Source organism: Triticum aestivum, chromosome 5D (assembly GCF_018294505.1).
Source record: "Triticum aestivum cultivar Chinese Spring chromosome 5D, IWGSC CS RefSeq v2.1, whole genome shotgun sequence".
NCBI lineage: Eukaryota > Viridiplantae > Streptophyta > Magnoliopsida > Poales > Poaceae > Triticum > Triticum aestivum.
In genome coordinates this window covers 542,143,237-542,165,478 of record NC_057808.1, presented here as the reverse complement: position 1 = coordinate 542,165,478, position 22,242 = coordinate 542,143,237, and the positions used below count along the sequence as shown (strand labels likewise).

The window sequence follows — 22,242 nt, the reverse complement described above, 5'->3', positions numbered from 1 at the left end:
TTATGGGACGGAGGAAGTATGTACTACCAGCCATTGTCGTCAGCTCTTAGCAGCCTATCATATCATAATAGCCTTGCACCCACAATCTCCTGCATGAATAAAATTTGTACAAGTAACAAGCCTCTTGTAGTGAGTCAAATGTTGTACCAATAGCTGGATTAACCACGACTTCATTATTATTCCCATGCGCTCTATATTCTGGTGCATATATGTACAAAACTGGGGAGATGAGTTTTCGAAAATGTCAACTGTGAACACATTCCTCCAGTTATGCTGCTTGCACACCGCTATCCAGCAAGGTGCTTATTAACCGGCCAACCATACAACAATGACACATTTCGACGAAACCCCCTTCCACGCATTGACGAGGAACATGACGGATGATTGCCACACGCTCCCGACACTTATTTCTTGTCTGGGATCTTCTCCAGGAGCTCCTCGAGGACCTGGAACAGATCGCCAACGATCCCGTAATCCGCGACCTGGGCAGCAGAAACAAAAACCAGGGCAGGATCAATAACAGCGGTCGATATTTGGGGTTCGATGCTTCAAGCTCAGTCTGCGGGGGAAGCGGAGCTGAACCTGAAATATTGGGGCGTCCGCGTCTTTGTTGACCGCCACAATGTACTTGGAATCTCTCATCCCCGCCAAGTGTTGTATCGCCCCTGACACTCCGAAAGCAATGTAGAGCTCAGGCGCAACAATCTTCCCGGTCTGCCCCACCTGAGGAGAAATCAGGGCATTGTGATGACACATCAGACGGTAACCAACTCGAAGGGATTGTATGCCGAGTACATAAGCTAGGGACAAGATCAGAACATGAATCATTTAGTTGCTAGTATTTGATTATGCCACTCTGATAGACAGACTTGAGGAGCTTACTTGTAGTTCATTTGGCACATATCCTGCATCTACGGCAGCTCTGGTCGCACCCACTACACAAGGGGGAAAATGCGTAAAACCGTGTGCACAGGAATGGATTTTACACGAGGCCTGGCCTTCACAGGTTCAGTGCCACCTAGGTTCAATGGACAATCAAGTAAAAGCGCAAACCTGCTGCGCCAAGTTTCTCTGCCAGCTGCTCCAACAATTTGAAATTCTCGGCGCTCTTCAAACCTCTGCCTCCAGTGACTACCACGCGTGCATTTGCAAGATCTGGCCGTTCTGTATCTTGGGATGTAAGATTCACCCATGAAGATTTCCTTGAGCTTGCTGCACACCGAAGGAAAGAGTTCAACAAATACGTGGCATGATTTATAGATCCGTAAAAGCATGTTTTGTACCACTAAATACAACCCGCAGATGCACGCACACACCAGTGACACTACCACCCACACACCCAAGCATGAGCGCCTGCTCAAGACTGAACTATGGACCGTAAACCATAATAAGTGTTTGGAAATGGAAATCTAGTAATACTCAAATCAGACCTTGAACTTTTCATTGCAGAAGTCAGAATATTGTCTTAATAGATCCAAGGTCCAAGAAAGGTAATGCAGAATTAACAATAACAACTCTATAAGGGGTGTTGATAATAAAAGAATATGGTGAGGAAACTATACAAACCTTCACTGAGGAAAGAGAGATCAACCTGGGTTATAGGCGCAACTTTAGTTTCTGACATAGACTCGGTAGCTGGAGAAAATGATGTTGATCTAATACTCATCATACAAGGAGACTCCCCAGTATATCGTACAGTGCAGAGTGCATTTCCAGCATAGATTGGCCTTAAGAAAAGAGTATGTATTAGTCAAAATATGATATATATCATCGAGTTGGCTATGCTAAAACATCAAGCCATATGTTGACTACCCTACGAATAAAAGAAAAGGTTGCTGTCCATCTTGTATTGTTCATGTAACAATACGAAACAGTAGAGTGGACTATCGCACCTCACAAAGACCCGGGGCTCAGAGATTGCAGTGACGTCCGTGACAGGGGAGACATCTAGAAGAGCCGCAGCGCGTGGAAGCAAATTCTTCCCGAACGATGTCGAAGAGGCTATAACATGAGAGTATCCGCCTTTCTGCTGCACGGAGCGGAGCAGCTCGGCCCAAGGCTCGGCTAAAGGATGCGCAAACACGTCTGAGTCCGCAACAAGAACCTGCAATGCAAGGGAAAGCAAATGAAGATCTGTTTCCTGCCTTGCTAACTTCTCTTCACCCTCTCTGAACTGAAATGCAGAGCATGGCAAAAGAAAAAGAAAAGCAATTATGCAAACACATATACTAGCTGACTAGTGCCCAAAGACTATTATTATGTTGGGGAACAAGAGGTAGCCAGTAAGTAACAATACCTCATTGACCAACGGATGGCTAGCCGCAGCATGCTCGGCAGCCTTGTGCAGCGCCGGTCCGGATCCGCCGAGGAGAAGAGACACCTTGTTCTCTTTGGCGATGGCCTCGGCAGCCACAAGTGCGCTGAGAGATGAGGGCTTCACAAGCCCGCCTTCGTGCTCCGCCACGACCAGAGTGCTCACCTAGCAAGCAGGAGAAGAGCAGAGTCAAGCTGCGAGGGTCGAGGACTGTGGCGGCGGATGGATCCAGGATTCCAGGAGACTCAGGGCAAACTAACTTTTTTTTGGAAATTCAATTATAATTCAGCAGAACTAATGGCATAAGGTGGGTTAAAAAATACCAGCTTCCACCCATGTGATACAGACATAGATCGCAGCACTAGGAGAGGCCATAGCAGGTATGTACAGGATGGATACTGAACCTAGGACAAGTGAGGCAATAGGCTGAATCCAATCTCAGGGCCAAGGCGTGTGACACCGCCACTGAACCCTGCTGATTCCACTCGCTTATGATGAAAATCTTTACAAGATCAAGACGCAAATTCTTCTTCTTTTATTTAGCATTCACACGCTACCCTGGAGCGGAGTAGACAGATAGCAGGCAGGGATGAAGCCGCTCAAGAGAGCGAGCACACCAAGACAGACAGACAGACAGACAGAGAGGCAATGTTGGTTCGCCCCTCCTCCCCTCGCCGCGGTCGCCGGGATGGTCCGGCTGGCCACCACAACCACCGGTGCTTCCGTCATCGCCCCGGTCGCCGGCTCTACATCGGACGGGGACGAGGCTCCACCTCGGAACCGGATCGGATCGAACGCGCGCGTAGGGAGGGGAGAAGCGGGAGGGGGAAGGGGTAAGGGGACTCACGAGCCTACGCAGCGTCCTCCCGGCCGCGCCGCCGGCGCCCGCTCTTCCCCGCCGGAGCGCTCCCGCCACCAACGCCGCCGCCATGAGCCTACTCTGCCTCCCTCTCTCGCTCTGAGAAACGCAATGCAGTGAAGAAGAGCAGAGAGACGTCAAGCAACGGACTAACCAATTCGCGCACGTGTGCACCGCGGTCGAGATTTTACCGCCACGTCAGCCTACAAGTACTAAGATAAACTCTAGGGGAGTGAGCTCATGAATTCAACAAGATAAACTCCCTCAACCAAAAAGTCAAGAGAATAAACTCTAGAAAAAACAACTATATATGCCCATGAATGATTGTTTTCTTTTGGCTTACAAGCTCCGGTGCAAAAGCCGAAAATAAGCCCAACCAAACACCTTGAGTCAATCATGTGATGTTCCGACGGCTCTCCTAGTGCGGGCATCAGGAGCCGGCTATGCCATCTGCCGCTACACCATACTCGGTATCTGGACCTTGGTCTTAGCCACGATAGTTATGTTCAATAGTGGGTTTCGCCAAGTACGATGAGAGGGTGAGGGCTCCCCAAAAAGGCAACAATGACACTTGTCATTTGTTCTAACACCCCCACAATACTTAAAAACAGGATGACATTGAAGAACAGACTAAGATAGATAGAGAGGAGGTGATTCTACTCGATTGTCATTACATGTTCAATTTTTGAGAGGGTGCATTGTCCAATGTTAATCTATAACTTTTGGTTCCACGTCATGCTTACAATTATTTCAGAGTAGTGAGTTCACCTCTGCGGTATAAATGTGACACTAACTTTTGGTTACACCTTTGTGTAAACTTGATAGAGGCGGAGCTCTCCCTTCTATACGACTCGTTTTACACCAATGCACGAGTGATCCACACTTGATAGGGCGACTGCTTGACACAAATAAGCACATTCTTGTTATTCCGCATTGACGGTAGAAGTGCTCACAAAACAATTGATGTGACCATCACTTACCTGCTATTGGTTGGGTTCATCATCGCGGAAACCAAATCAATGTTTAGAGTTGTAGGAATGGTATCAAACTAAGAGCAACTCTGCTATCCGGGCAACCTCCATATCACGTATGGAGCACATTGAACTGGAATAGAATCATCGGCTTCGTTCCTAAATGGGGGTGAAAACTTGGTCGCAATGCGACTTACATTCACAACACACAATAATAATTAGTTAAATTGCAGTAATCAGTTAAACTACTTGCCACATGGCTAGAGTGTGTTTTGGCCCAAAATCGCCATATTGCCGCTTATTATGGCGATCCGAACCATATGAAAACTCTGCTAGAGTTGCTCTAATGCTACGGCTATTCGCCTCTGTGGGATTTTCAAGGTGGGAAGCTAAAGAAGATGGACTCCGCGGTGGTCCTGGACCTATTGAGGGGCCAGGCCTTGATACGTCTCCCACGTATCTATAATTTTTGATTGTTTTATGCTATTATATTATCAGTATTACGTAATTTATATGCAATTTTATATCATTTTTGGGAATTAATCTATTAACTTAGTGCCCAGTGCCAGTTGTTGTTTTTTTTCCTGTTTTTGGTTTTATAGAAAATCCTTACCAAACGGAGTCCAGACGCTACGGAAGTTTTTGACGATTTTTTTTCTGGACCAGAGGGACCCTAGAAGCTTCGGGGAGGACAAGAAGACCTAGAAGGAGACGACAAGGCAACAAGGTGCACCCTTGGGGGGGGGGGAGGGTAGGCATGCCCTGATGTCTTGTGGGCCCCTCGTGGCCCCTTCTGACCTAATTCCAGCGCTATAAATTCCTAATTATTCCAAAACCCCAGAGCGAGACCCGAAACAATTCTTCCGCCGCTGCAAGCCTCTGTTCTTCCGCGATCCCATTTGGAGGCCTTTTTCGGTACTCTGTCAGAGGGGGAATCGATCATGAAGGGCTTCTACATCAACCTTGCTGCCCTTCTGATGATGTGTGAGTAGTTCCCACGGGACCTACAGGTCCATAGCAGTAGCTAGATGGCTCTCTCTTTCTCTTTTTGATCTTCAATACAATGTTCTCTTTGGAGTTTTATTCGATGTAATTCTTTTGTGTAGTGTGTTTGTTGGAATCCGATGAATTGTGGGTTTATGATCAGATTATTCATTGAAAGTAACTGAGTTACATTCTGAACTTTTGTTTGTGTGATTGTTATAACTATGTAATGCTATCTGATATATGAGTTTTCTTTGACCAAGTTGATGATTAGATCCTCAGTGGGAGTGATGCATAGTAGTAGGTTCAATCTTGTTGTGTCCTCACACTGTGACAGGAGGAGTAGCGAGGTAGGTATTTGTATTGTTGCTACTAAGACTAAAACGATGGGGTTTAATCATATTGCTTGATTTTATTCTGTCTACATTATGTCATCATACTTCATGTGTTACTCTGTTTGATATGAACTTAATACCTATAGAGGCAAGCATAGAAGCGCTATCGAAGTGGAGTAATAGCAGTAGATGCATGCAGGAGTCGGTCTAGTTGTCACAGACGTAATGCCTATATACATGATCATGCCATGAAATGTCATAACTATGTGCTTTTCTATCAATTGCCCAACAGTAATTTGTCTACCCACCATATTTTTATGCTTATGAGAGAGATGCCTCTAGTGAAAGCTATACCCCTAGGTCCACTCTAATCATATCGCTAAAACCCTATTTTCTTTGCTGCAATGTATTTACTTTGCAATTTATCTATCAACAACTATCAGGTTTGATCTTGCAATTAACGAGTACAAGCGGATTGACAACCTTCTTGGCCGCGTTGGGTGCAAGTATTTGCGCTTGTGTGTGTAGGTACTACCGACGGTTGTTTGCATGAAACTACTATTGGTTCGATAACCTTGGTTCTCTACTGAGGGAAATACTATCCGCTACTATATTGCTTTTCCCTTCCTCTTCGGGGAAAAACTCAACGCAACTCACAAGTAGCAGGCCTCCACGAGCGTGGGATCCACGAGGAGCCAATCCGGCACGATGTCAGACGTCATGAACCCACAAACTACCCGCATCCGTTTGGACCCATTTTGCCATCCAACGCGGTATCCCATCGGTCTGCGGTCCGGTCCGGACATCCATTTTTCCACAAACCGGAGATAATGGGGCTTTGTGGGCGCCGGACCGCTGCCACACACACACACACATCCGGCATCCCGAACCCACCCAAAACCCTCTCCCGCGTGAAACGGTTGTCATGCATTCATGATGCTTCAGAGCACCACCACCGCATTCAAGTCGACCCAGAGCGGACGCGACTCTAGTGTCGGCATTGAAGCAGCGTGCCGGCCGAGAGCGCTGCCTGCATCGCATCCCGGTATTCGCGGTTGTTCAGCGATAGAGGACGTGATTGGACGGGATGATAAGGATATCTACCGCTTTCAAATGGGTTGCCCGTCCGTTCGCCCGCCGCCATTAAACATGCACGACAGCCGTGAAACCAACTCCGGTGCCCACATTGAGACACCCCGCCACTTGGCCTGGCCGGCATCCGCTATTTAAATGAGGTCACACTCAGTACAAACCGCACCACACTACGTCCTGCTTCACATCCTCCTCTGTGCACCACCTAAGCCATGACCGCGAGCTCTAGCGCGTTGTGGAAGGGCCTCTTGATGGAGCAGGGCTGCCGTGCGAGGTGGATAGAGGCCGGCCTACCGGCTAGCTCCCGAGAGGTCTTAGATGACGACTCTGTGATGGAGATGGCCTCCTATGATGAGAAAGCACCCCTGGCCGCCCCGTTCCATGCCCGCTTGACCATGGAGCAGATGCAGGCACACTTCCATGCCACCATGGCGGAGGTGCAGCCGGCTCTACCGGTGTTGATGTTCTGGTAGGCGTAGGAGGAGCAGCGGTACAACCTCACCCTCCTCGAGTAGCATTGGCTAGCGGAGGGCCAAATCTATGGCGAGCTCGCTAGCAAGGAGGCTGTGGCAGCCATGACCACGGAGAACCCCAACTTTGTCGCTGAGCAGCGGGCGCTGTACGAGGCCGCGCATGCTCGCACACAATCGGACTTGGAGGCAGCACAGGCAATCGCAGACGAGAACGCCGACAGTTGTGCGTTGTTCACGCCTCCAACTGTGCTTAGTTGGCGCCGGTATGAGGACGAGGCCGACCCGTCTACCTCAATCATCGACCTCACGTCCACTGTGACGGACAGGTCACAAACGCTAATGAGGAGGAGTAGGGCATTCTAGGCGACAGGGCTTCGAGTCCCAAGTGGGCCGGTCCGTGTCCCGTGTTCTACCCTTCCTCGACGGGAACCACACCTTCACTTCGCGGGTCTCGTCTTTGCCGGACATGGACACGGGCGCCTGACATGGTCACGTCGGAAAAAAGGTCTTGGAAGGCGCTGCCGCCGTAGATTTAGACGACATTTATGTCCGGTTGCTTTTGTTTAATGAAATATGTCAAAAATGTGATGGATGTGCTCTGACTTAGATAAAAATCAATGTAATTTGTCTACTTTGTTTAAATCCGGTTTGGAATGTATGCGGACATATGGTTGGATGGCCGGCTCATATATCACTGTCCGCGGACCCGTCTGTATGCGTCCGTGAATGGATAGCTAGCTTGTTTGTTTTAGTCAGCGTTGGAGATGCCCTAACTAATAGGGGTTTTAGTGATACAGCCAAGCTTACTACATGGCGGATTTCCACATGATCTTACATAGCCCGCGTTCCGGTGATGCGTCTAGCATCACCGGTGGGCCGTGGGCGTGTGGAGGTGTGTCTCCGGCGGATCTGTGTTTGGTGGATTTGCTCGGATCTGTTTGTCGTTCGTCTTCGTTCGTGTGTCTTCAAGTTGGATTCTTTTGATCTACACTCTTCATCTGCGGCGGTTGATGTTCTGGTGCGTTGGTTCTATGAGGCCTTAGCATGACGACTTTTTGACTGTCTACTACAACAACGTTTGCCTGGCTCCGGCGAGGGAGGGGCGATGACAGCGGTACGCCTTCGGCTCGCTTCAATGCTTGTAGTCGTCGCTAGGTGGTCTACGGATCTGAATGTAATATTTATTATTTCTAGTGTTCGTTGTACTACCATGGTTGAAGATGAATAGATTAGAAGTTTTTTCTGAAAAAAAACCACAAAAAATGTTTTACCTACAAGGGATTAGTTAGGTCGTTAGTTGACGATGAGTGAGGTTACGGTGGCTTCAGGCGCTATATATGCACCTCTTGCTCGCGAGCTACTCCCTTTGATCTGTAAAAAGTGAGGTTACGGAGTAGTTGAAAACAAAAGGGATTTGCCCATGTTGCATGCCATCTTCGGGGTGTGGATGTAGTTCATGTGCTACGTAGGGACCCGCTACAACACTGATATTTCCCACTGTAGATAACATGGCAGGGGCGATAAGTAAGGGTGTGTTTGATTGGGGAACCAACTGTCATGGAATGGAATGGTTCCATTCCAGAGGAATGGGTCCGTTCCATTCCTGTGTTTGGTAGGAGCAAAAGAGCGGAACGGGTTGGTTCCATTCCGCTGTTTGGTTGGAAGAACGGAATAAAAAATGGAATGATATAAATTCAAAATTTCGGCAGCATTTCATTTGTATTTTCAAGAAAGACAACATGACAATATATATTGACAATCTTAACATATAAATGACAGCACATATAGCACAGGTTTCAACAACACATAAAACACAGGTTTCCCAAAAGCAATCAGAATGCAATAGAGCCATGCATGTCAAGTTCACATACTTGACAGCCACACATGTCAAGTTCACATACCAAATGTCCAAAAGCAATCAAAGTGCACTACAGCCATACATGTCAAGTTCACATACTTGGCAACCATACAACCATATCGAATTTAGAAGTTCTTCTTGACATACCTACTCACCCAAATGGACTTGTTGATTTGGGTAAGTTTCATGAAGGCTCTTGCAGTCTTGGGGTTGTCCACAAGATGAGCATAGTAGTGGGCTAGGTGCTCTTCTTCAAAATCTGGCAATGTGGATAATACATCCCAAAGGTCATCGGGTATGTCATCATCATCTCCACTAGACTTCACAAGCGCTTCAGCCACAAGTTTGAACCCATCTTTGAGAGTGATAACTAGTGGATCCTCAACAACGTGCTTTATCTTAGCCTTCTTTTTGGGTGGTGCTTTGGGGTCAGAAGACTCACCAACATTTGGTGACATGTTCACCTCACCATTCTCCTCGTCTTCGAGATCAATAGAAAGAAGATCATTGCCAGACCTAGCATTCTGCCCCTTGGCCCCCATTGTCCCATAAATGGAAGCCATGGCATGATAGTGTTCAATTGGTGTATTCAAGAAGGGGGCATCAGCTTTGTGGGTCTACAAACATTGTGCAAATTGATTAGCATAATGCAAACATAAATGGCATCAGATTTGTGGGGTGAGAAGCATACCATACAATGCCCTGCATAGTGCTCCTCGCTGAGCCTAATTGTGCAAGTGTCTTCATCCCATAGAGCTCCACTTAAATTCTTCAAGTTGGCTACCCTTCCCCATATCTTCCTCCACTTCTTGAGATGGTTTTTGACTTGATCTCCAGTGACAGAAAGCTTGAATTGCTCGTTCAAAACAGCAGCACATTGTCTATGATGCACATCCCTGAATCCACTTGAAGTTCTCTTCCCATCAGCAACAAGACCAGCCAAAAAACCAAGCATGGTTTTCGTCATGGAATTGGTCCATACAATGATGCCAGCTCTCGCGGAGCTCCCACTTGCAGCGGTGACTTCAACACTCTCCACTTCTGTCCAGCCAACAAAAGATTGAGAAAACATGGATTATAGCATTTCAAAAACATGGTTCAAATAGAGTAAATGATACAATCTGTCCAGCCATCAAATAAATTCAATTGTAGTTGTCCAAACATCACAAATACATTGTTCAAATATAGTAAATGATACAATCTGTCCAGCCATCAAATAAATTCAAATGTAGTTGTCCAAACATCACAAATACATTGTTCAAATATAGTAAATGATACAAATACATGGAGTGTGCCACACTCATAGATTAGCATACATGAGTTGTCTATCTTCCCACATTTGGGCTGCCATTTGTAGCCTACGGTCTACCACGGCCCTAGTGTCACTTGCTTGTTGCCTTGATGTTCGAATTGGTTGGGTGGTCCATGTCACTTCCGGTATAATAAATTCATCAATCCCTTGTGATAGTGCATAATTGTGAAGAACACAACAAGCTATAACAATGTCAACTTGTGTCGGGAAAGTAAATAATGGTTTGGCATCATCTAAAATTTTGAAACGCCTCTTGAGAGATCCAAATGCCCTCTCTACCGTCACCCGTAGTGAAGAGTGCCTAAGGTTGAATAGCTCCTTATCATTTTGGACTGGATTGTTGCCCCACTCATTCAAATGGTACCTCACACCACGAAAAGGTGGTAAGAACCCGGGCTTGGCTCCATAACCGGCATCAACTAGGTAGAACTTCCCTAAAAAGGTGCAACAAATAATTGTGACAATGGTTTCTTGAGGCAAAGAACATATGGACAATTTCTATCTAAGCCAACTTCTTACCTGGTGGTACTTGTAAGCCTCTCTCACGTGTTAACGCATCGGCTAAAACGGTTGCATCGTGTGCTGACCCTTCCCAACCAGCCAATACATACGTGAAGCGGAGATCAAAATCTACCGCTGCCATCACATTTTGGGTTGTAAAGGCCTTCCTACCACGAAAAGAATGCTCCACATCTTTGGTAACACCTGCTCGCACATGTGTACCATCGATAGCTCCAATACAATCCTATATAGTGACAAGTAGTAAATACCATATCATATAGCCTACATACCTAACGAATAGTTTTAGAAATTACCTTAAAGTATGGGTCAAACCGATGATTTCCTGCAATTTTTGTGGGGGTCTCCAATGATGGTGGCCGTATATAATCATTACGAAGCTCGCCTATGGCATGAAGAACCTTTCTAAAATAGATGCTGGTTGTGCCGTATGATCTACAAAAATTGGCTGACACAACCCTATTCCGAAGGTTATGCCCAATTGTATGCAAAAACATCGCCAATTGTTGCTCCACAGTAAGATGTGGACTGTCTTCTAGCAACTTGCGATCCCTCATTATGCGACACAAATTAAAAAACGCAGCTCTTTCAAACCTTAACATGTTTTTACACAACACATCACTTTGCCATATTTTTTGGTTTAGATAATCAAATCTGATTCGGTCTCTTTCATGCATTGGCCCATAGGTAATGCGTGGTCTTCTTTTCCTTATTACAGCCCGAACAATGACTGCCATTGCAGCCAGTGCAACAAAAACAGCAGCTCCCCTAACCATCTTTTTTCTTTTGTTCATCTTCTTGACCATCTACAAGTGATGCATACTATCAAAAATATGGCTACCAATGATGCTTACATCAACATATATATTGCAAAGATACACTGGACAACATGTATTTTGGTACAAATTAGGAATAAAGATCTCCATCAATATGCATGAGGAGCAGCAACATATACACAATACGGTCTCCATCTCTCTCTATCATTCTCGGCTAGGAATATGCATGAGCAGCAGCACCATATACAAGAGAAAGTGATGGTTTACCTTGAGAGTGAGGAGCTGTGCTGCGTCTCTGCTGCCGCTGTGAGCTCGCCGGAAGCCGCCGTTGTGAGCTCGCCGGAAGCCGCCGCCGCTGTCAGCTCGCCGGAAGCCGCCGCCGCCCCGCTGCTAATCCTCTGCAAGCCGCCCCAACCAGATCCGGATCGAGACCCCCTTGCTCTGCTGCAAATCGCGAGAAGGAAGAGAGGGGTTAGCGGGCGGTGGGGAAGGGAGGAGCCAGCCGACGGGGAAGGCAGGAACCGGCCGCGGGGAAGGGGAGAACTGGCCGGCGCCGCCACTCAGATCGATGGAGGGGGAGAGAGAGGAGGGGGAGGCGGCGCACCTGGGGAGAGACGATAGGGCTGCGTGAGAGCGCGAGGGCGAGCGGTTCCGCGTGGTCCGGCCCTTTTCGAGGTCTCGCCTCGTTCCGCATCTGGGCCGAATATTCGGTCCGGAGGAACGAGCGGGTGCCGATCCAAATCTCAACCGAACGCGAAAACGGGGCCTGGGAATGGGTCGAACCCATGACATTCCGGTCCATGACTCCAACCAAACACACCCTAAATTCCTAACTTTTATCCTAGATCACGTCGAGCTACTTCAAAAGTACTCCGTCTGTAAAGAATTGTAATTTTAGTGATCTAAACACTTTTATATTTCTTTACGGAGGGAGTATAATGATAAGATTTAATTGATGGATAACTACATGGGAAAGGTTAATCGCATATCTCCTGTTAGTAGACTCCCGAAGCTCCCTCTACCTCTCATGAACTGCTAAAATACAGAAAATGGCACTCCAACAGATTCTCTTAAGCCCTCTCCATCCCTATATTTTTGGAGTGCCTCTAAAAGTACCCCTCCTCTGGTCTTCTAAATATAGAGGAAAGCGGGAAGGGGGTGGGGGGTATATACAATGGCCTCCATATCCCTTTGATTTCTTCGTTTTTGGTCAGCTCGATGTGTTGCTCTGTTTTTTTACCACTTCTTGTCGTCTGACCGCCGCCTTCTCATAGCGCTCACCACCGCAAACCCTTTCCCGTCCTCGACACCTCTCAATGGTCGTCCCTCCCTTCCATGAGGTGTCGAGGATGCTTCCGCCATGCGCCAACCCACCATTGCCGCCAACACCACCTTCCCAGCCTTCTAGCCACCCGTCCGAGCTCCAGTCACCAGGTTTCACCCCTACCAACCCACCTGGAGCAATGGTGGGTCACCGCACATACCTGCTCCCTTCCCTTCTCCCATCACCTCCGAACCTCCTCTAATGGTCCAACCTTCCCTTGCCAAGTCGGTCGACGACGAGCTCAACGCCTTGAAGGTGTTTAAAGAGTTGCCCGACAGATAATTTCAGCTTGAATTCCTGGATTTTAGCTATTAACAATTTTGTGGTTCATGTCCGACCTCTTCATCTTTGCCAACAACTAACTTCCGCACAACAAAACCCTTAGTCACCTAATAAAATTGCAACTCCCTCTCGGTGACAATATTTGTGTATCACATTTAACAACACATCCTTGACGGCGACTCAAATAGACCCTCCATAAACAAATATAAGACATTTTAGGTCACTAAACTGTTGATCTGGAACGTCTTATATTTGTTTACAGAGGGAGTTTCAATGGAGGTATTTGTCACCCTATAGTTTTTTTTAGAAAAGGATGATGTACCCCGGCCTCTGCATCTGGACGATGCATGTAGCCATATTATTAATTATTCACAAAGACCATACAAGGTGATACATCAATAAGCCTGAAGCCATCATCTTGGCAACACCGTTGCTACTCCTATCCCCTTGATGAAGGCGTACCGAATGTCCGGGCCTAATACCAAACAGACATCGCACCAAAGCCTAACATCTAAAGCCGGGTGTCCCATCCAAGCCACTACCTGGATTGGGTCCTACACCGGTCTGGCACACTCCCAGTGAGCACCGCACGCTGCAAGGGCCATCACCTTCATCATCCCTCGGTCCATCCTCAGAGCAGAACTGAAGCACCTACCTTGCCAGGCCTCTCTGCCATCAACGCCACCATGACGCCAGACAGCTTCCTCCTCCTGCGCGAGTCCATCTCCGCGCACATCAGACGCCGAGTCTCCACAGCGCCACCATCATCAATGTGTAAGATGAAGCACCGCTCCACCAAAGACGCCGTCCTCCGGTCCCTCGAGCCCGTGTGCACCTCCAAGAATAACGCTCCCAAGGGGGAAACGACACCAGAGAGCCGCCGTCATCCGATCTACTGATCTAGGGTTTTCCCCGGAGGTAGCAGAGAGTGGCCTTGAACTTCTCCATGGCGATGCCTTCAGGAAGGGAACGACGCAGACAGCGTCGCCATCGCCGGCCTTGGCAATAGCCAATAGCAGGTTTTCACCCAGATCTGATCGAAGACCTTCATCTCATGTGCACGGGTAGCCGCCATCCTTGCCGGGATCTGGATGATCCAGGCCGCCGCTGCCAGATCTCAGCAAGGAGAAGTCCCCCCACCGTGACCCGTCGGCCAAGCAGGGGAGACCGAGACCGCGCCCGCAGGACCAGATCCGCGATGGATCCGTGCCCGCGCCGCCGCCCCGGAGCCACCCCCGCGCGCAGCCGCCACGGCCTGGCCGCCCGCTCGCGCCGCCGTCTGGCCGCCGCGCCGCCGCATCTCGCGCTACAGCTGCACGCCGGGAGGGAAGGGCCCCGTCGTCGCCGACGCGCACCGGGCTTCGCCTGGCGGCGGCGAGGGGAGGGGATGGTGTAGGAGGCGGGCGCGGGGTGGGGGCTAGGGTTCCCCAGCCGCCGCCCGCGAGAGCGACACGAGGGACCACCTATGGTCTGTCCAACCCTATAGTAGGTGACATATATTATTTTGAGCACTGTGCTAGTGAGTTTCCGATACATCTCGGGCTCGGCTATGATATGCACCATGCATGCAGCAAATTCACCGTAAGACTCAATTTATTGGAGAAAATGTGAGGTTAACACTATTCAACGAATCAGATCCGGGAATGTACTATGCAAAACATGGTTCCATATCCCTCTGTATTTTGGATGCTATAAACTTGCGTTTGCCCGAGCAGATCGTTGAATAAATTAATGCAACACTTCCAACTCAAAAACAAAAAAGATCAGTCGGCAATTAGGCACTTTTTCTTGCGTTTCACACTTGCACAGCAAAATCATACTCCTTGGCCACATGACCCTTGAGAGCAAGCCGCGCAATGAAGGGCTTGTGGCGTTCTGGGCAACCTTCTTTCTGCTCCACCTCGGTGGACAGGACACCATCACTGCCTTCTCCCTAGAGGACAACCAGCTATGGAGGCGCCACCTGCTGACTCTCGTGGTGCAGGCATCAGGAGCCGGTTACGCCATCTACCGTTACACCATACCCGGTACCTGGAACTTGGTCTCAGCCACCATAGTGATGTTCATAGTGGGTTTCCTCAAGTACGGCGAGAGGGTGTGGGCTCTCCAAAGAGGCAGCGGTCGGACGCTGCTGCTACTACTATTACTCAACAGAGAATGTCAGGTTGGAGACCAGAGCTAAAATGGATAGACAGGAGGTGATTCTACTCGATGCTCATTACATCTTCGATTTTTGCAAGGGTGCATTTTCCAATCTCAGTCGGGAAACTCGGTTCAGTATGGCACTTGCATATTATTTGAGTTACAGGAGTCTGCCGTATAAATGTGACATCTACATGTATGACGTGGTCGAGGCGGAGCTCTCCCTTTTGTACGACCTGGTTTACACCAAGGCGCAAGTGGCCCACACTTGGCAGGGCTAGCTACTTGATCCGTGCCATCTCACTGCTTGGCACGGTGAGCGCATTCTTGTTGTTCCGTCTTGACGACGGTAAAGGTGCTCACAGCAGAGTTGATGTCTCCATTACTTACCTGCTATTGGTTGGGGCCATCATCCTGGAAACCACATCAGTCTTTAGAGTTGTAGGATCGACACGGACGTGCGAGTACTTGCATCGTTAAGGATGGGACCGAACTAATGCTATGGTTATGCGCCTTCGCCAGCTTTCCAAGGTGGGAAGCCAAAGAAGATGGTTGCATTCTATCGGGCAACATAATGTGTTTGATTACTATTGCCGCAACCAAACCAGGTGTACGAACATGATCGCTGAATCATCTGTACTTAAGGCATGGTGGAGAAAGATGAATTTCTCAGGCAATACTCCGATCACAGTAAAGTTCAAGGAGCTAGTGCTGGCACGGATACTGAGAACAATGACTGTTTCTTCTAAGATCTGGGACTCACAGGGCAAAGCTGTGCTTACTGAATACAGAATCTTTGATGATCTCAGCGGTTATCTCAATAGTGGCACCGAGGAAACTGAGAGCGCTGATTTCGCCAGTATCGTTCTCAACTTTCATGTTGCGACCGAGATTTACCTTTACTTCTGCAATGACCATCAGCACCAAAGTAGGCGTCTCAATACTGAAGACGATGACAAACCCCTTGTGGAGGCAATAAAGGTATTGTCTAATTACATGGGTTTTTTAATGTTACACCCAAGCTTACTTCCGGGCGGTGTTCCAAGCAACATTACTAACGGTCAATTGGCGTGGCCCTGGAACCATAAAAAGTGTTTTACTACCAAGGAGATTGCGACGTCATTACTTCACCGTGAGGGCGACGAGGAGGATATGTTCATTTTCCGTTTCTCTGCAGAATTCGCTGGTAAGCTGCTTAAAAACGAAAAGGATGTGCCGATGCTGCAAGTCATCTTCGGGGTGTGGGTGGAGTTCCTGTGCTATGCAGCCCACCACACCACCGAAGTTTCCCACATCGCACAACTTGGCAGGGGCGGTGACTTCCTCACCGTTATCCGCCTCGTCGTAGATCACATCAAGCTATTTCAAAACTATGATGAGAGACGTTCAACTAATGAGGCTAGCCACCCGTAGGACAGGAGAGGTTCACCTCATATCTGTTGTTGTCTTGTTGATTTATTTGCCTCGAATGTAATGCTGACATGCAGTACCTATGCTACCCAGTTTTATTGGTTTAACCATGTTTCTGTGAGCATGGAACAACAGTATGAGCTCCTCTATCACCTCTTCTGTTGATTTACATCCTCGAATGTAATGTAATATCTATGCTTTCCCATTTTATTGGAATAATAACTCTGTTTCTGTGAGCATGGAACAACAATAGGAGCTCCTCTATCATCCTTGTCGATATTCTTTCTTTTTTCCCTCATTATTTATGCAAAACTTGGAAGTGCTCATAGTTGATTACAGTCAGTAGATATGAAACTAGCACAGTGTCTTGTCACAAATGCGAGGATGTCCCCTTCAGTGTGCTGAGATTTGTCCGAGAAATAAAATTTTGGGTTTCATAAGTAACAGTACCATGCTATACAAATAACTAGCCAGGGTTCCCTAGCAGTTGCGTGGGAAACATCATTAATTATCTAAACTATTGGTGTTCTCGGTTTTAGCCCGGTTTTCCATCAATTAACCGGGCAATTCTCTCCTTCTTAATCAATGAAAATGGCAAGTCTTTTGCCTCGTTTCAAAAAAAAAAAAACTATTGGTGTTCATAAATACATTTATTCATTGTTTATACATAATCATAGATCAGTATGTTCATGATATTAGATCATTGTGTAGATTTTCATGAAAATCACACAAGACGACACATGTTACTATGTTAGATCATCAAATAGAAGGAATACAATTCCCTCTTTTAAGATGACGTTTCATACTAAAACGATTATTATGGTGATCTACTTAAATGAATTCTGATATGGAACTCCTAGATGTCACTTTTAGATGCTTTGGAACTGTCATTATTTTTGCTATACAGAAAGCGCAACTTATCCGTGTCACTACATCTACCTTGGCTTGAAAACACAATTAGTCCTTGGCCGCTGATCCTATAATCAGCTAGCATTCCAGGTCTCATCGGACTGTCATTAATGGTGGGACTAGGTAGCTACAACAGGGCGCTTTCAGAAATAACGCAGCGTCAGACTCAATTCCAGAAAGTTATTTCCAGCATCCTGCCTCGGATGTGTTCAATAATGATCCAAAAATGCTCCATGCATGCGAAAACATACAAAATATGACTCAATTGCACAATAGATCTGGAATTTAAACTCAATATAATGCTTAATGATCCAACAAAATAGATAAAACATAACAAAAACTAAAAATAACAATTCAGTGATAAAAAAAAGGAGTACCAAATCAATGGCTTACAAATCTCTTTGTGAAACCTATAGGATTGAAAACAATATACAATTGACAATAAAATGTCGAAATACTAGACCTGGTATGTGGAATAATGGATGTAGGTCACATATATTATTTGGAGCAGTGTGCTAGCGAGGTTTCGAGATATCTTGGCTATGATAGCAATAGTTAATTGTATACAAGGTAAAAAAAAAAGTTAATTGTATGCACCATGCAGCAAATTCACACCCTAAGGCTCAATTTATATTGGAGAAATGAGGTTAATACGTTTCAACTCAGACGATTAGGTAATTAGACAAATCTTCTTACGTTTCACACCTGCACGGCAAAATCATACCGCCCATGCCATGCATCTCTGATCTAAATGGGGTCAAGGCTATAACGTCTCTCTTACTATAGTTTAAACTCCTCGCTAATCCAACCGCTAGCTGGCAGGGATCCAATGCAAGTAAACAAAACGGGGGTCAAGTCTATATTGTTTACGTATATATTTCCTGGGAGGTCGTTCCCGCCTTGTAAAATTACTTGCTCGGACAGACTTGCAGTTGGATCACTTGCATTGCCGGCCAGTCAAGCGAATACACTCTCAGATTACAACTAAAAAGGCTTGATCTGCTTTCTCCATCGCGCTTGCTGCACCCAGTTTCCTGATCATCCTCGAGTCGAACTGATCCAGTCTAGGGCTCATCGCTTCTCTCGTCTCGCCGGTTGGTCTCCTCGTGTAAGTCACACCAAGCTCGTTATGTGTTCTTCTTCTAGATCCATATACCTAACATCCCTTGTATACATATATGGTAGCTGATGTGTGAAGCACTTGGCTACAGATGTGTGTTTTGTGAGGTGTTCTTATGTTGTTATATTCTTTTCAGTGGACTGGTGCACATCAATGGCAGGAGGAGGAACCGGACTTGCTGTGCGCGTGTGGAAAGAATGGGGGATCCAGATCTTGGTTGTCGCCAGCTTCCTGCTTCAGCTCGTCCTCATGGTGGGCGGTGAGCTCCGGCGGCGCAGCTCCTCTGCCGTGCTGCTGGCCTTCCTCTGGATGTCGTACCTGATGGCTGATAACATTGCGGTATACGCCCTTGGCCACATGTCCATTGAGAGCAGGCTGCGCGATGGCGAGCTTGTGGCGTTCTGGGCAACCTTCTTTCTACTCCACCTGGGTGGCCAGGACACCATCACTGCCCTCTCCCTAGAGGACAACCAACTATGGAGGCGCCACCTGCTGACTCTCCTAGTGCAGGCATCGGGAGCCGGCTATGCCATCTACCGCTACACCCTATCTGGTACCTGGACCTTGGTCTCAGCCACCATAGTGATGTTCATAGTGGGTTTCGCCAAGTATGGTGAGAGGGTGTGGGCTCTCCAAAGAGGCAACAATGAAGCTTTTGATTGGGAACGGAACCATGACAACACTCAAGAACGGGCTAACATGTTGAAGACCAGAGCTAAGATGGATACAGAGGAGGTGATTCAACTATACTCTCATTACATGTTCTATTTTTGCAAGGGCGCATTTTTCAATGTGAACCGGGAAATTCGGTTCAGCACCACACTTAGCCAATATTTCAGAAACGTGAGTCTGCCTTATAAGTGTGACATTGGCATGTATGACCTGGTCGAGGCGGAGCTCTCGCTTTTGTATGACCAGTTTTACACCAAGGCGCAAGTGGTCCACACTTGGCAGGGCTGCTTGATCCGTGCCATCTCACTAATTGGCACGGCGAGCACACTCTTGTTGTTCCTTCTTGACGACGGTAAAGGTGCTTACAGCACAGTTGATGTCTCCATCACTTACCTGTTATTGGTTGGGGCCATCATCCTGGAAACCATGTCAGTGTTTACACTTGCAAGATCGAGATGGACCTGTGAGTACTTGCGTCATCTGGGATGGAACCGAGCTGTTGCTATGGTTATGTGCCTTCGTCGGCTTTTCAGGGTGGGAAGACAAAGAAAATGGTTGCACTCCATTGGGCAACACAATGTGTTTGATTACTGTGCCCGTCACCAAACCATGAAGTGTAAAAACATGATCGTCGAGGCAGCGGTACCTAAGAAGTGGTGGAGAAAGGTGAATTTCTCAGGCAATACGAAGATCACGGTCGAGTTCAAGGAGCTAGTGTTGGCACGGATACTGAGAACAATGACTGATTATTCCGAGACCTGGAGCATCTGGGACGCACAGGGCAGAGCGGTGCTTACTGAATACGGAATCTTGGATGATTTCCGGCTTTATATCGAGGGCGGTGATTTTGCCCGTTACATTCTCAACTGGCATGTTGCAACTTACATTTACTTTTACTTCTGCAATGACCACTTTTACTTCTGCAATGACCAGCAGCAACAAAGTAGGAGTGTCAACACTGAAGAGGATGATAAACCCCTTGTTGAGGCAATAAAGGTACTATCTAACTACATGGCGTTTTTAATGATACATGTAAGCTTACTTCCCGGTGGAGTTCCACACAATTATAGTGTTGATGATTATTTGGACACCATGTGGGTCCAAAAAAAAGGCCATACTAGCAAGGCTATTGCTAGGTTATTGGTTGAGGATAAGATTGATGACCCTAGGTCCGGTCGCTGCGCTTCTCTTGCTCGTGAGCTTCTTGGAAACAAGAGGGATGTGCCGATGCTGCAAGTCATCTTCGGGGTGTGGGTGGAGTTCCTGTGCCATGCAGCCCACCACAGCACCGATACTTCCCACCTCACACAACTTGGCAGGGGCGGTGAGTTCCTCACTGCTATCCGCCTTGTCATAGATCACATCGAGCTATTTCAAAGGTATAAAGACAACAAAAATTGGCGACTACGTACAGCGATAGGAGATGTAATTTATAATTTACGAGCCGGGAATGCAGCTCTGTTTTTGTGAGCATGGAACAACAGTATGAGCTACTCTAGCATAACTCCTGTTGATTTATATATATGCCTGGAATGTAATGTGATATCTTTTTGTTTTAGAAGATGTAATGTAATATATGTGGCTGTGCTACCCAGTTTTATTGGTTCCTCGTCGATATTTTTTCTTTATTTCCTTTCTGTTTCCTGCAAAACCTGGAGGTGCTTATGTTGGTTACAGTCGCTACCCTCTGTTTGTGTCGTTGATATAAAACTAGCACAGTGTCCACCACAAATGTGAGCGTGTACTCTTTCTTTAGTGCGCTGAGACTGTTTGAGGAATGAAATTTTTGGTTCACAAAATATACCCATATCATACTATTACAAATAACTAACTGGTCAGGTCCCCACTCAGTTGCATGAGTGTTAACCTTTTTGGTACTCACAAATATATTTATTGTACCATCTACAAAAACAATATAGATTGCCAACAATTGCGTTGTTTATACATAATCTTAGATCAGTATGTTCACCATATTAGATCATTGTGTAGATTTTCATGAAAATCACACGAAGATATAAATGGTGGATTGCCTTCAAGTCATTAAAATGGCGCGAGTAGGTAGCTTCGACGTGGTGGATGATGCTCTCAGAAATAGTGCGGCATCAGACTCATTTCCAGAAACAAATACTCCCTCCGATTTATATTAATTTACGCATACTTAGTACTCCCTCCATAAAGAAATATAAGAGCGTTTAGATCACTAAAGTAGTGATCTAAACGCTCTTATATTTCTTAAGTGTGCCTCAATTAATTTGGATCGCAGGGAGTAATTGTTGTGATATATATGTGTTAGTTACATCACATTCAATCGGCTACATCTCATAGACCCTAACCACACCACGATTAGTTTTGATACGACTGCTATCCTAACTATCTAGATATATGGCACACCTCTTACCGAGCGAGCTTCTAGTTTTAAGTAGAAGAACATGCTATCCTCGGAAAATAAAATAAAAATCAGTACAAAACTAGTATTCTGTTCTACTGCTGATGCTCTGTTGTAGTAAAATCAACCAAATCTGTGCATCATCAGGATACCTCGTGTTTATAGGATATATGCATCTGCGTTCGGTCCTTTGCCTGAGCGAATCGACACAGTTGGTTGATGAAGAGGACCCAACATGGCTGGAGCACATGCCAATCCGGTCAGACCTTCGGCTTCGCATCAATCTTTGCTGGATGAGGGCAGCCCCCTGATTACAGCCAAGACAACGTCAGTCAGTCTCCCAGTTGACACAGCACAGAATAGTTCTCCATTCGAGATCAAAGAGTGTGGCTACATTGTTTATGTAACAATTACGGATTAGCTACTGAAAACGCTGCCATTTCATCACGAGTTAACGGAAACAAAAACTGCTAGTACAACTCTTGTTTCTCTAATACCCATGTG

The 22,242-nt window shown here is 46.8% G+C and overlaps 2 protein-coding genes and 1 pseudogene across 2 annotated transcripts; 2 read left to right on the top strand and 1 right to left on the bottom strand.

Annotated features, from left to right (window-relative positions):
* Positions 1 to 130: 130 nt before the first annotated feature.
* On the bottom strand, positions 131 to 3,371 carry LOC123123658 (electron transfer flavoprotein subunit alpha, mitochondrial). Its single transcript, XM_044544216.1, has 8 exons — positions 3,162 to 3,371; positions 2,297 to 2,479; positions 1,893 to 2,104; positions 1,567 to 1,727; positions 1,054 to 1,212; positions 883 to 935; positions 583 to 723; positions 131 to 482 (listed from the first exon to the last, which is right to left on the bottom strand). The coding sequence occupies exons 1-8, from the start codon at positions 3,243 to 3,245 to the stop codon at positions 405 to 407; spliced, it is 1,071 nt and encodes a 356-aa protein (XP_044400151.1). The 5' UTR covers positions 3,246 to 3,371; the 3' UTR covers positions 131 to 404.
* Positions 3,372 to 14,297: 10,926 nt separating this feature from the next.
* On the top strand, positions 14,298 to 16,654 carry LOC123121160 (uncharacterized; annotated as a pseudogene).
* A 2,179-nt stretch (positions 16,655 to 18,833) lies between these two features.
* On the top strand, positions 18,834 to 20,822 carry LOC123121159 (uncharacterized). Its single transcript, XM_044541084.1, has one exon. It carries the CDS (start codon positions 18,834 to 18,836, stop codon positions 20,820 to 20,822), a length of 1,989 nt encoding a protein of 662 aa, XP_044397019.1.
* Positions 20,823 to 22,242: the final 1,420 nt, after the last annotated feature.

Excerpts from the sequence above, each read along its gene's own strand:
- LOC123123658 (XM_044544216.1), bottom strand. The coding sequence starts at position 3,245 with ATGGCGGCGGCGTTGGTGGCGGGAGCGCTCCGGCGGGGAAGAGCGGGC. Across the intron at positions 1,213-1,566 it reads TCTCTCTTTCCTCAGTGAAG|CAAGCTCAAGGAAATCTTCA; the intron begins GTTTGTATAGTT and ends TTCGGTGTGCAG. Across the intron at positions 724-882 it reads ATGTGCCAAATGAACTACAA|GTGGGGCAGACCGGGAAGAT; the intron begins GTAAGCTCCTCA and ends ATTTCTCCTCAG.
- LOC123121159 (XM_044541084.1), top strand. The coding sequence starts at position 18,834 with ATGGCAGGAGGAGGAACCGGACTTGCTGTGCGCGTGTGGAAAGAATGG.